Genomic DNA, 14,025 nt, shown 5'->3' with positions numbered 1-14,025 from the left:
AATTCGAAGAGATACCTCCTCGCCGGTTTTTCAAATCGGCTCTGCCAGCTTCTCCGTCAGAAAGGGAGTTAGTGTTAACTGCAATTCAAAAATTGTACCTGCAACAGTTGATAGTCAAGGTTCCTCTTCTCCAGCAAGGAAAGGGGTATTACTCAACCCTGTTTGTGGTTCCGAAACCGGACGGTTCGGTCAGACCCATTTTGAATCTGAAATCCCTGAACCTGTACTTGAAAAAATTCAAGTTCAAGATGGAATCACTCAGAGCGGTCATCGCCAGCCTGGAAGGGGGGGATTGGATGGTTTCCCTGGACATAAAGGATGCTTACCTTCATGTTCCGATTTTTCTTCCTCACCAGGCGTTCCTGAGATTTGCGGTACAGGACTGTCATTACCAATTTCAGACGTTGCCGTTTGGGCTTTCCACGGCCCCGAGAATTTTCACCAAGGTAATGGCGGAAATGATGGTGCTCCTGCGCAAGCAGGGTGTCACAATTATCCCATACTTGGACGATCTCCTCATAAAGGCGAGATCTCGAGAGAAGTTACTGGACAGCGTGTCACTGTCAGTGAGGACTTGGCAACAGCACGGCTGGATTCTTAATATTCCGATGTCCCAGCTGGTTCCTACAACGCGTCTGACCTTTTTGGGCCTGATTCTGGACACAGAACAGAAAAATGTTTTTCTTCCGATGGAAAAGGCTCAGGAGCTCATAGCTCTGGTCAGGAACCTATTAAAGCCAAAAAAGGTTTCAGTGCTTCACTGCACCTGTGTCCTGGGGAAGATGGTGGCATCGTACGAGGCCATCCCCTTCGGCAGGTTCCATGCGAGGACTTTTCAATGGGACCTACTGGACAAATGGTCCGGGTCTCATTTACAAATGCATCAAAGGATCACCCTGTCTCCCAGAGCCAGGATATCTCTCCTGTGATGGCTGCACAGTGCTCACCTACTGGAAGGCCGCAGGTTCGGCATTCAGGACTGGATCCTGGTGACCACGGACGCGAGCCTCCGAGGTTGGGGAGCAGTCACACGGAAGAAATTTCCAAGGAGTTTGGTCAAGTCAAGAGACTTGTCTTCACATCAACATCCTAGAACTAAGGGCCATATACAACGCCCTACGTCAAGCGGAGATCTTACTTCGCAATCGACCGGTTCTGATCCAGTCAGACAACATCACCGCAGTAGCTCATGTAAACCGCCAAGGTGGCACAAGTAGCAGAGTGGCAATGGCGGAAGCCATCAGAATTCTTCGCTGGGCGGAGAATCATGTAAGCGCTCTGTCAGCAGTGTTCATTCCGGGAGTGGACAACTGGGAAGCAGACTTCCTCAGCAGACACGATCTGCATCCGGGAGAGTGGGGACTTCATCAGGAAGTCTTCGCGCACATTGCAAGTCGGTGGGGACTACCCCAAATAGACGTGATGGCATCCCGTCTCAACAAAAAGCTACAAAGGTATTGCGCCAGGTCAAGAGACCCTCAGGCGGTAGCTGTGGACGCCCTAGTGAATCCGGATCTGCAAGAAATGCTCACAGAAGATCCGTGGCCTCTTCCTCTAAGGCAGGACCTGTTACAACAAGGTCCCTGTCTGTTCCAAGACTTAACGCGGCTGCGTTTGACGGCATGGCGGTTGAACGCCGGATCCTAGCGGAAAAAGGTATTCTGGATGAGGTCATTCCTACGCTAATAAAGGCTAGGAAGGTCGTGACGTCTAAACATTATCACCGAATATTACGAAAATATGTTTCTTGGTGTGAGGCCAGGAATGCTCCTATGGAAGAATTCCATCTAGGCCGTTTTCTTCACTTCCTACAAACTGGAGTGAATTTGGGCCTAAAATTAGGCTCCATTAAAGTTCAGATTTCGGCCTTATCCATTTTCTTTCAAAAGGAATTGGCCTCTTTACCTGAAGTACAGACTTTTGTGAAGGGAGTACTGCATATTCAGCCTCCTTTTGTACCTCCGGTGGCGCCTTGGGACCTTAACGTGGTGTTAAGTTTCCTTAAGTCACATTCGTTTGAACCACTTAAAACAGTGGAGTTGAAATATCTCACTTGGAAGGTGGTCATGTTGTTAGCCTTGGCTTCGGCTAGGCGAGTTTCGGAATTGGCGGCTTTATCACATAAAAGCCCCTATCTGGTTTTCCATATGGATAGAGCGGAGTTGCGGACCCGTCCTCAATTCCTACCTAAGGTGGTCTCATCCTTTCATATGAACCAACCTATTGTCATGCCTGTGGCTACACGTGACTTGAAGGATTCCGAGTCCCTTGATGTGGTCAGGGCTTTGAAAATTTACGTGGCCAGAACGGCTGGGATCAGAAAAACAGAAGCACTGTTTGTCCTGTATGCAGCCAACAAGGTTGGCGGCCCTGCTTCAAAGCAGACTATATTGCTCGCTGGATCTGTAACACGATTCAGCAGGCGCATTCTACGGCAGGATTGCCGTTACCGAAATCGGTTAAGGCCCATTCCACTATGAAGGTGGGCTCGTCTTGGGCGGCTGCCCGAGGGGTCTCGGCACTACAGCTGTGCCGAGCTGCTACTTGGTCGGGGTCAAACACTTTTGCAAAGTTCTATAAGTTTGATACCCTGGCTGAGGAGGACCTCCTGTTTGCTCAATCGGTGCTGCAGAGTCATCCGCACTCTCCCGCCCGTTTGGGAGCTTTGGTATAATCCCCATGGTCCTTACGGAGTCCCAGCATCCTCTAGGACGTTAGAGAAAATAAGATTTTACACTTACCGGTAAATCTATTTTCGTAGTCCGTAGAGGATGCTGGGCGCCCGTCCCAAGTGCGGACTTCTTCTGCAAGACTTGTATATAGTTATTGCTTACATAAGGGTTATATTATAGTTAATCGGTTTGGACCGAGACTATGTTGTTTGTTCATACTGTTAACTGGGTAGTTTATCACAGGTTATACGGTGTGATTGGTGTGGCTGGTATGAATCTTGCCCTTGTATTAACAAAAATCCTTTCCTCGTACTGTCCATCTCCTCTGGGCACAGTTTCTCTAACTGAGGTCTGGAGGAGGGGCATAGAGGGAGGAGCCAGTGCACACCCAGAGTCTAAAGTCTTTCTTAAAGTGCCCATGTCTCATGCGGAGCCCGTCTATTCCCCATGGTCCTTACGGAGTCCCAGCATCCTCTACGGACTACGAGAAATAGATTTACCGGTAAGTGTAAAATCTTATTTTTTTTTTTCTTCTTTTGGGAGACAATTAACCTACCAGTATATTTGTGGATTGTGGGAGGAAATCGTAGTACCCGGAGGAAACCCACGCAAGCATGGGGAAGATATACAAACTCCACACAGTTAGGACCATGGGGATCATTCCGACCCGTTTGCATGCTGCTGTTTTTCGCAGCGGTACGAACGGGTTGGTTCTGCGCATGCACGGTGGCCGCAATGTGCAGGCGCGTCGTTGCCTGACAACAAGAAGACCAGAGAAAGCGATTGTTACCGCAATCGCAAGAAGATTGACAGGAGGAAGGCATTCTGGGGCATCAACTGACCATTTTCTGAGAGTGGTGCGGTGAACGCAGGCGTGTCCAGGTGCTTGGAAGGCGGATGACTGACGTCAATTCCGGGACCTGCAACGCTGTATTCATCACACAGGGTAAGTAACTCTTACCCTGGTCTTGTTCTACACAAAACTTTTTTTGCATAGCAGGGCTGCACAAGCGTTCGCAGCCTTGCTATGCAAAAAAAATCCTCCCCCATAGGCGGCGTCTAGTTGATCGCACGGGCAGCAAAAAGTTGCTACGTGCGATCAACTCGGAATGACTCCCCATGTTGGGAACCGAACCCATGAGCTCAGCATTGTGAGGCAGTAATGCCTAACCATTACACCATCCGTGCTTCCGTGTTACATGTTTTCTGGTAATTTGCTAGCAGGGCCGGCCCGAGCATATTTTTTTTTTTGGTAAGTGAATATAGATTTTGGCGCCGCTTGATGGGATAAACTTTATAAAGGAACAATAAAGAGAGGGTGTGGTCTCACAAGAAAGAGGCGTGGTCACACAATAGTACCCAATTCAAGTGGTTACAGCTTGCAGATTTGGTCAAATACAGTGTGATCTTCACTATAAGGCCATGGAGAGTAAGGCCTTAAGTACGTGTCAGAAAAAGTGATATACAATTTCTATGTAGGCGCCAACTATATAGAAGAAGGTGTATACGTTCCTTTACTTCGAAAATCAAGGCGATATCAAAGCATGTGATCTTCCTTCTCCCTCCTTGTAACACTTGTTATGCAGTTTTCATCGACAAAATCTCCTCTATGTATACCACTGATTCAAAAGCCAGAATAAAACAGTGTATAATAATACGTTTTTTTAATAGACATTTAAGTAAAATAACACATGATCCCCTACAGGAATCCTGAATGGTGAGTCCAAAGCAATTACCAGCTAACAAATAAAAGTTCAACAATAAAAGTCTAAAATCCACCGTCCTCCTCCAACTGATAACACTCAAATCATGGGAATAGCTCGGGTGGGGTTCAGATTCAATCAATTACCAGAAATTCCTGGGAGTGAGAGAGAAGATCGATAACCGGTCGGCGACCCGGACCCGCTTGCTGGACCTCTGACTCCTCCTGGCAAATGCAGAACTTCCTCCACCGTTGCTGTCCCCCACCAACGCATTTCAATCCTTAACTCTGGTCTTTTTCATGGTGATCTGATAATTTGATGATAAGGCCCAATAGAGATAATAAGCCAAGGCATGATAAACATGTTACTGACCTAACAAAAATTACTACGACTGCAACTGTTTACTTTCTTCACAAAACATATGTTGCAGACAGTTATATTAAAAACACAGCACAAACTAATATACATATAGCACAAACTAATATACATATAAAGCAATAATTCCTCATAGAATAGTTCTCTCCCCTCACCTCTTAGTGCAGCACCTCTCATCCCTCGCCTCACAGCACAGAAGCTCTCCTTTCTCACATCGTAGGACCTCTCTCAGCTCACCTCACGGCACATCTCTCTCCTCACGGCACATCCCTCTCCTCACGGCACAGTAGCTCTCTCCCTTCACCTCACAGCACAGTAGCTCTCTTCCCTCACTTCGTAGCACCTCTCTCCCCACAGCTCACAGCACAGTAGCTCTCTTCCCTCATCTCGTAGCACCTCTCCCCTCACCTCACAGCACCTCTCTCCCCTCACCTCACAGCACCTTTCTCCCTTCACCTCACAGCACCTCTCACCTCACAGCACAGTAGCTCTCTTCCCTTACCTCGTAGCACCTCTCTCCTCACAGCACAGTAGCTCTCTTCCCTCATCTCGTAGCACCTCTCTCCCCTCACCTCACAGTGCCTCTTTCACCTCACAGCACAGTAGCTCTCTTCCCTCACCTCGTAGCACCTCTCTCCCCACACCTCACAGCACAGTAGCTCTCTTCCCTCACCTCATAGCACCTCTCTCCCCACACCTCACAGCACAGTAGCTCTCTTCCCTCACCTCGTAGCCCCTCTATCCCCTCACCTCGTAGCCCCTCTATCCCCTCACCTCACAGCACAGTAGCTCTCTTCCCTCACCTCGTAGCACCTCTCTCCCCATACCTCACAGCACAGTAGCTCTCTTCCCTCACCTCGTAGCACCTCTCTCCCCATACATCACAGCACAGTAGCTCTCTTCCCTCACCTCGTAGCACTTCTCGCCCCTCACAGCACAGTAGCTCTATCCCCTCACCTCACAGCACAGTAGCTCTCTTCCCTGAAGTCACCAATAGATCAAACGGGATAAAAGTTGATACACCTTAGTGTTTCACTCAACTGTTCTATATTGGCATAATTAATCCCAAATTCATATATTCAATGTCAAGTGCTCAAACATCTATTAACCACTTAACTGGCATGGTCAGATCACACGCGACTGCACTGCCTCGCTGAGTCGCCCAGTTTTTGGTGAGGAGATGCGTTCTGCACATGTGCATAATATAGAATTTAAAGATTTACAAAATACTTTTTAAACTATATTGAATACAAATGTATTTAAAAAACAATGTTATGAAGGGAAAAAATGTCACTTAAGTGGTTTAATGGCTGTACTCCTTCATAGCCAAACAATAAGAGTAATCTTAAATTCTGTACGCAGGCTTCGGGCAGCATATATCCGAAAAGGCACCCTGTGCTGGAATGACTCACAGCATTGCCCTCCTCCGCCCGCCTCATAGTTACCCCATCCATGTCTGAGATGCCAGCGACACTTGGCTGTGCAATGTGCATGGCGCCTACAGGCAGTTCTGATACAACAGGCACAGCGATCACTTCATAGCCGGTCACTGCCACTAGAGTTCCGAGTCCAGCTGCCGCATCCAGGTATCCGAGCTCTGCAGAGAAGTCAGGGGGGAGGAGACTGGGTGGAAGCACAGAGGAATAGACTGAGCAACATTACAGCCATTGAGAAGCAAACTGGAGGACACTAGAGGGGGGCAGAGACTGGGCATGGCTCAGGGAGGAGACTCTGTTGGGAGCCAAAGACCGTGGGAATAGGGGGCTGGACACCTGTGCCTGATTGGCTGCGGCAGACACCACATTTGAAAGTCCACTGGCGCTCTGTGTCTCTGTGACTACCAGACGCCCTCCTAACTGTGGCGCCTTACTCAGCCGTGTAGTCGGCGTATGGGGCGGGCCGGCCCGGTTTGCTAGACTATACTAGATACAGGTATGGTATGAAAAGTCAACAGAATATTGACACCAAAATGTTGACATGTTCTGACTGTCGACTTGGACGTTATGTCAACATTCTCAAATATAGAGATGTTCATAATGTCGACATTTACTATGTCAACCAATTTTTTTTCACCCTAAATCTAGCACTAAAGCTAAAAGAATAACTGTCAGCCTTCTGGTATCAAAATGTTAAACATCGACATTAGGTACATGCTGACATTTTATATGTTGACCTAACTTCCGTGTTGATATTCTGATACCTTAGATTCATGATAGCTAGAGGTACAATATCGTATACTGTTGAACCCAAAACATATTCAGTTACTGTATGGTGACAGATTCATAACAGAACAAACAAACAAACAAGCAATCAACATGTACCTTATATATCTCATATTGGGGGTAATTTTGAGTTGATCGCAGCAGCAAGTTTGTTAGCAATTGGGCAAAACCATGTGCACTGCAGGTGTGGCAGATGTAAAGGTGTGTACACACGGTGAGATTTTTTCTTGAGATTTTGACTATATAGTCAAAATTGCAAGAAAAGTTAGTGCAAATCGCAAGGTGAAAGTCACCTTGCGATCCCGATGCGCGGCCCCGCCAGGTCGGCATCGCAAGAAAAGATAGACTGTGCAGGCAAGTCAATCCTTGCTAGATCGGTGTACTATCTAGTTCATCTCACATGTCAATGACATCTCACATAAGCCAAAATCTCACATAAGCCAAAATCGTAAGCACACATAGTCCATATCTCAAGAAAAGTTAGTCAAAATCTGTACTATCTGGCCTCCGGGGAGTTCAAGGGAAATCGCAAGTAAAAATCGAACATAGCAAGGATCTCACCGTGTGTACACACCCTAACATTTGCAGAGAGAGTTAGATTTGGGTGGGTTATTTTGTTTCTGTGCAGGGTAAATACTGGCTGCTTTATTTTTACACTGCAATTTAGATTGCAGATTGAACACACCCCACCCAAATCTAACTCTCTCTGCACATGTTATATCTGCCCCTCCAGCAGTGCACATGGTTTTGCCCATCTGCTAACAAAGTTCCTGCTGCGATCAACTCAGAATTACCCCCATTGTTTTCAAGATCAATATTGCTTGGTAAAAATAATAATTTAATACTAATGAGCAGCTTTCAGGAATTACTCTGCAAACAAGAAAATTAGCCAACCAGCCAACCAACCAGTCAATGAACACTTTAATAAAGAAATTGCAATGTTCTATTATTCAAATCATTATTATAGTCCTGTTTAATCATTAAGTTAAAGTGTGTAGAACATTACTACCATAATGTACTACAGAAATGTCACCTCTTCCTAAACTAGTGAGCTCTGAGAGATATTATTTCTTTAATTTCCTTTACATGGTAATTAAGTATAAAATTTCATCCACATGAATGAACATTAAAGAAAAAGGCATGTGTAGTTAGTCATCATATAAAGGCTAGAAGAGGAATGTTACGTGGTACAGCGTATAATGTAATCATGAAGGCTTTGCTACTCCATGCCATCTGTCTCTGCATAATTAGAGAATAATTCACTTTGTGCAGATTTACAAACGTATCTTATTGTTCTTTTTCTCCTAGCTGTTTGTAGCTGGTAAAATCCCTGGAACCAGGGTAGCTGAGCTAAAGGCAAAGTATACCGTGCTGTATGAGACATTGAAAAGGTACTGTATCATCAACTCCTCTATATTGTATCATAGAAGTACTGATTTCCTGTGTATTGCATAGATAATGTCAATATATCCATGGTTAATCCATGAGCCGGATTAAGACAAAGTGGGGCATATTTACTAATTACCGGGTTTCATGACGTGATAATTAGAATTACTTATGGCTGCTACAGTTACTGTTTTTTTCATATACCTGTACTGTATTTTTTGTAGGCGGTGTGGCCTGGTTCTGGTAACGCCATCACCAGATATGTTACCAGACCAGATATTTTTTTTAAAGTTTCATTCTTGGAATAAAGCATATGTTTAATGCAGCTATATACCTCCCAACATGTTGTAGTCAGGGCTTTTGACATACTTGAACACCACCCATCCTATTCTCTACTTTTTCAATAACGCACACCTGTTTAACCTGTAAAATACTTACCTATGCCATTTATTTTTTTTACACGATTATCCCAGTTATGTACTAAGGGCCTGATTCAGTAAGGATTGCAAATTCTGCGAATTTAGCAGAATTTGCAATCCTTTGTTTCGCATGCTGGGGGCCATCCATCGCAGGGCAAGGTCGCCCAGCATGCTGACCGCCACCTCCCCCCTTGATGAAGCTGAAATTGCGATCGCATCGCAATTTCTGCTTTGTCGCAGAAATTAGGGATGCCTCCTGCAGCTGCACCTGCCCTCATTCATGCCGCACTGCCAACACAACGCTCCATCTCCTCCCTGGAAACGGAGCGTTGCTTGCTCGCCCCGCAACCGCCTTTGCCTGATTGACAGGCAGAGGCGATCGCATCTTCTGCAGCCCCCCACCCGCATAAAATGCATGCGCATGTGCAGGATGGGCGCTGCGCATGCATCTATTTCTAATTTCTCTGACGTACTAGTGGATGCTGGGAACTCCGTAAGGACCATGGGGAATAGCGGCTCCGCAGGAGACTGGGCACAACTAAAAGAAAGCTTTTAGACTACCTGGTGTGCACTGGCTCCTCCCACTATGACCCTCCTCCAAGCCTCAGTTAGATTTCTGTGCCCGGCCGAGCTGGATGCACACTAGGGGCTCTCCTGAGCTCCTAGAAAGAAAGTTTATTTTAGTTTTTTTATTTTACAGTGAGACCTGCTGGCAACAGGCTCACTGCATCGAGGGACTAAGGGGAGAAGAAGCGAACCTACCTGCTTGCAGCTAGCTTGGGCTTCTTAGGCTACTGGACACCATTAGCTCCAGAGGGATCGACCGCATGGAACTGGCCTTGGTGTTCGTTCCCGGAGCCGCGCCGCCGTCCCCCTTACAGAGCCAGAAGCAAGAAGAGGTCCGGAAAATCGGCGGCAGAAGACATCAGTCTTCACCAAGGTAGCGCACAGCACTGCAGCTGTGCGCCATTGCTCCTCATACACACTTCACACTCCGGTCACTGAGGGTGCAGGGCGCTGGGGGGGGGGCGCCCTGAGCAGCAATAAAAACACCTTGGCTGGCAAATATATCACAATATATAGCCCCAGAGGCTATATATGTGATAAATACCCCTGCCAGAATCCATAAAAAAGCGGGAGAAAAGTCCGCGAAAAAGGGGCGGAGCTATCTCCCTCAGCACACTGGCGCCATTTTCTCTTCACAGTGCAGCTGGAAGACAGCTCCCCAGGCTCTCCCCTGTAGTTTGCAGGCTCAAAGGGTTAAAAAGAGAGGGGGGGCACTAAATTTAGGCGCAGTATTGTATATACAAGCAGCTATTGGGAAAAATTCACTCAATATAGTGTTAATCCCTAAATTATATAGCGCTCTGGTGTGTGCTGGCATACTCTCTCTCTGTCTCCCCAAAGGGCTGTGTGGGGTCCTGTCCTCAGTCAGAGCATTCCCTGTGTGTGTGCGGTGTGTCGGTACGGCTGTGTCGACACGTTTGATGAGGAGGCTTATGTGGTGGCAGAGCAGATGCCGATAGATGTGATGTCGCCCCCTGTGGGGCCGACACCAGAGTGGATGGATAGGTGGAAGGTATAAACCGACAGTGTCAACTCCTTACATAAAAGGCTGGATGACGTAACAGTTGTGGGACAGCCGGCTTCTCAGCCGCGCCTGCCCAGGCGTCTCAAAGGCCATCAGGGGCTCAAAAACGCCCGCTCCCTCAGATGTCAACACGGAGTCTGACTCCAGTGTCGACGAGGTTGAGACATATACACAATCCACTAGGAACATCCGTTACATGATCCCGGCAATAAAAAATGTGTTACACATTTCTGACATTAATCCAAGTACCACTAAAAAAGGGTTTTATGTGTGGGGAGAAAAAGCAGGCAGTGTTTTGTTCCCCCATCAAATGAGTGAATGAAGTGTGAAAAAGCGTGGGTTCCCCCGATAAGAAACTGGTAATTTCTAAAAAGTTACTGATGGCGTACCCTTTCCCGCCAGAAGATAAGTTACACTGGGAGATATCCCCTAGGATGGATAAGGCGCTCACACGTTTGTCAAAAAAGGTGGCACTGCCGTCTTAGGATACGGCCACTTTGAAGGTACCTGCTGATAAAAAGCAGGAGGCTATCCTGAAGTCTGTATTTACACACTCAGGTACTAGACTGAGACCTGCAGATAGTGCTGCTGCAGTGTGGTCTGTGACCCTGTCAAACAGGGATACTATTTTGCGAACATAAGAGCATATTAAAGACGTTGTCTTATATATGAGGGATGCACAGAGGGATATTTTGCCGGCTGGCATCCAGAATTAATGCAATGTCCATTCTGTCAGGAGGGTATTAGAGACCCGACACTGGACAGGTGATGCTGACTTTAAAAGGCACATAGAGCCTTATAAGGGTGAGGAATTGTTTGGGGATGGTCTCTGGGACCTCGTATCCACAGCAACAGCTGGGAAGAAAAATTTTTACCTCCGGTTTCCTCACAGCCTAAGAAAGCACTGTATTATCAGGTACGGTCCTTTTCGGCTTCAGAAAAGCAAGCGGGTCAAAGGCGCTTCCTTTCTGCACAGAGACGAGGGAAGAGGGAAAAAGCTGCACCAGTCAGCCAGTTCCCAGAATCAAAATTCTTCCCCCGCTTCCTCTGAGTCCACCGCATGACGCGGGGGCTCCACAGGCGTAGCCAGTTACGGTGGAGGGCCGCCTCAAAAATTTCAGCGATCAGTGGGCTCGCTCACAGGTGGATCCCTGGATCCTTCAAGTAGTATCTCAGGGGTACAAGCTGGAATTCGAGGCGTCTCCCCCCCGCCGTTTCCTCAAATCTGCCTTGCCGACAACTCCCTCAGGCAGGGAGGCTGTGCTAGAGGCAATTCACAAGCTGTATTCCCAGCAGGTGATAGTCAAGGTGCCCCTACTTCAACAAGGATGGGGTTACTATTCCACACTGTTTGTGGTACCGAAACCGGACGGTTCGGTGAGACCCATGTTAAATTTGAAATCCTTGAACACATACATAAAAAAATTCAAGTTCAAGATGGAATCGCTCAGGGCGGTTATTGCAAGCCTGGAGGAGGGGGATTACATGGTATCCCTGGACATCAAGGATGCTTACCTACATGTCCCCATTTACCATCCTCACCAGGAGTACCTCAGATTTGTGGTACAGGATTGCCATTACCAATTCCAAACACTGCCGTTTGGACTGTCCACGGCACCGAGGGTCTTTACCAAGGTAATGGTAGAAATGATGATACTCCTTCGAAAAAAGGGAGTTTTAATTATCCCGTACTTGGACGATCTCCTTATAAAGGCGAGGTCCAAGGAGCAGTTGTTGGTCGGAGTAGCACTATCTCGGGAAGTGCTACAACAGCACGGATGGATTCTATACATTCCAAAGTCACAGCTGGTTCCTACCACACGCCTACTGTTCCTGGGGATGGTTCTGGACACAGAACAGAAAAAAGTATTTCTCCCGCAGGAGAAAGCCAAGGAGCTGTCATCTCTAGTCAGAGACCTCCTAAAACCAAAACAGGTATCGGTGCATCACTGCACACGAGTCCTGGGAAAAATGAGAGCTTCTTACGAAGCAGAATTCCATTCGGCAGGTTCCATGCAAGAACTTTTCAGTGGGACCTCTTGGACAAGTGGTCGGGATCGCATCTTCAGATGCATCGGCTGATAACCCTGTCTCCAAGGACCAGGGTATCTCTACTGTGGTGGCTGCAGAGTGCTCATCTTCAAGAGGGCCGCAGATTCGGCATACAGGACTGGGTCCTGGTAACCACGGATGCCAGCCTTCGAGGCTGGGGGGCAGTCACACAGGGAAGAAATTTCCAAGGACTTTGGTCAAGTCAGGAGTCGTCCCTACACATAAATATTCTGGAACTGAGGGCCATTTACAATGCCCTAAGTCTGGCAAGGCCTCTGCTTCAAAACCAGCCGGTACTGATCCAATCAGACAACATCACGGCAGTCGCCCATGTAAACCGACAGGGCGGCACAAGAAGCAGGATGGCGATGGCAGAAGCCACAAGGATTCTCCGATGGGCGAAAAATCACGTCTTAGCACTGTCAGCAGTGTTCATTCCGGGAGTGGTCAACTGGGAAGCAGACTTCCTCAGCAGACACGACCTACACCCGGGAGAGTGGGGACTTCATCCAGAAGTCTTCCAACTGTTGGTAAACTGTTGGGAAAGACCACAGGTGGACATGATGGCGTCCCGCCTAAACAAATAACTAAATATTGCGCCAGGTCAAGGGACCCTCAGGCGATAGCTGTGGACGCTCTAGTGACACCGTGGGTGTACCAGTCGGTTTATGTATTCCCTCCTCTGCCTCTCATACCAAAGGTACTGAGAATAATAAGAAGACGAGGAGTAAGAACGATACTCGTGGTTCCGGATGGGCCAAGAAGAGCTTGGTACCCAGAACTTCAAGAAATGATATCAGAGGACCCATGGCCTCTACCGCTCAGACAGGATCTGCTACAGCAGGGGCCCTGTCTGTTCCAAGACTTACCGCGGCTGCGTTTGACGGCATGGCGGTTGAATTCCGGATCCTAAAGGAAAAGGGCATTCCGGAGGAAGTCATTCCTACGCTGATAAAAGCCAGGAAAGAAGTAACCGCAAACCATTATCACCGTATTTGGCGAAAATATGTTGCGTGGTGTGAGGCCAGGAAGGCCCCAACAGAGGAATTTCAGCTGGGTCGTTTTCTGCACTTCCTACAGTCAGGAGTGACTATAGGCCTAAACTTGGGTTCCATTAAGGTCCAGATTTCGGCTCTGTCGATTTTCTTCCAGAAAGAACTGGCTTCACTGCCTGGAGTTCAGACATTTGTAAAGGGAGTGCTACATATTCAGCCCCCTTTTGTACCTCCTGTGGCACCTTGGGATCTCAACGTGGTGTTGAGTTTCCTAAAATCACATTGGTTTGAGCCACTTAAAACTGTGGATTTGAAATATCTCACGTGGAAAGTGGTCATGTTATTGGCCTTGGCTTCGGCCAAGCGTGTGTCAGAATTGGCGGCTTTGTCATGTAAAAGCCCTTATCTGATTTTCCATATGGATAGGGCAGAATTGAGGACTCGTCCCCAGTTTCTCCCTAAGGTGGTATCAGCTTTTCACTTGAACCAACCTATTGTAGTGCCTGCGGCTACTAGGGACTTGGAAGATTCCAAGTTACTGGACGTAGTCAGGGCCTTAAAAAATTATATTTCCAGGACGGCTGGAGTCAGGAAAATTGACTCGCTTTTT

At 47.5% G+C, this 14,025-nt stretch overlaps 1 protein-coding gene across 6 annotated transcripts in view; it reads left to right on the top strand.

Annotated features, from left to right (window-relative positions):
• CCDC146 (coiled-coil domain containing 146) overlaps positions 1–14,025 on the top strand; it is a 387,500-nt gene that overhangs the window by 97,273 nt on the left and 276,202 nt on the right. For all 6 annotated transcript variants that reach the window (XM_063926987.1, XM_063926984.1, XM_063926988.1 and 3 more), the window contains exon 3: positions 8,281–8,363. In XM_063926987.1, coding sequence (XP_063783057.1) covers positions 8,281–8,363 — 83 coding nt within the window. The remainder of the gene's footprint in view (positions 1–8,280; positions 8,364–14,025) is intronic.

The sequence above is a fragment of the Pseudophryne corroboree genome, chromosome 6, assembly GCF_028390025.1.
Source record: "Pseudophryne corroboree isolate aPseCor3 chromosome 6, aPseCor3.hap2, whole genome shotgun sequence".
NCBI lineage: Eukaryota > Metazoa > Chordata > Amphibia > Anura > Myobatrachidae > Pseudophryne > Pseudophryne corroboree.
Note: the sequence above shows the minus strand (reverse complement) of the source record. Positions and strands in the feature narration are given on the sequence as shown.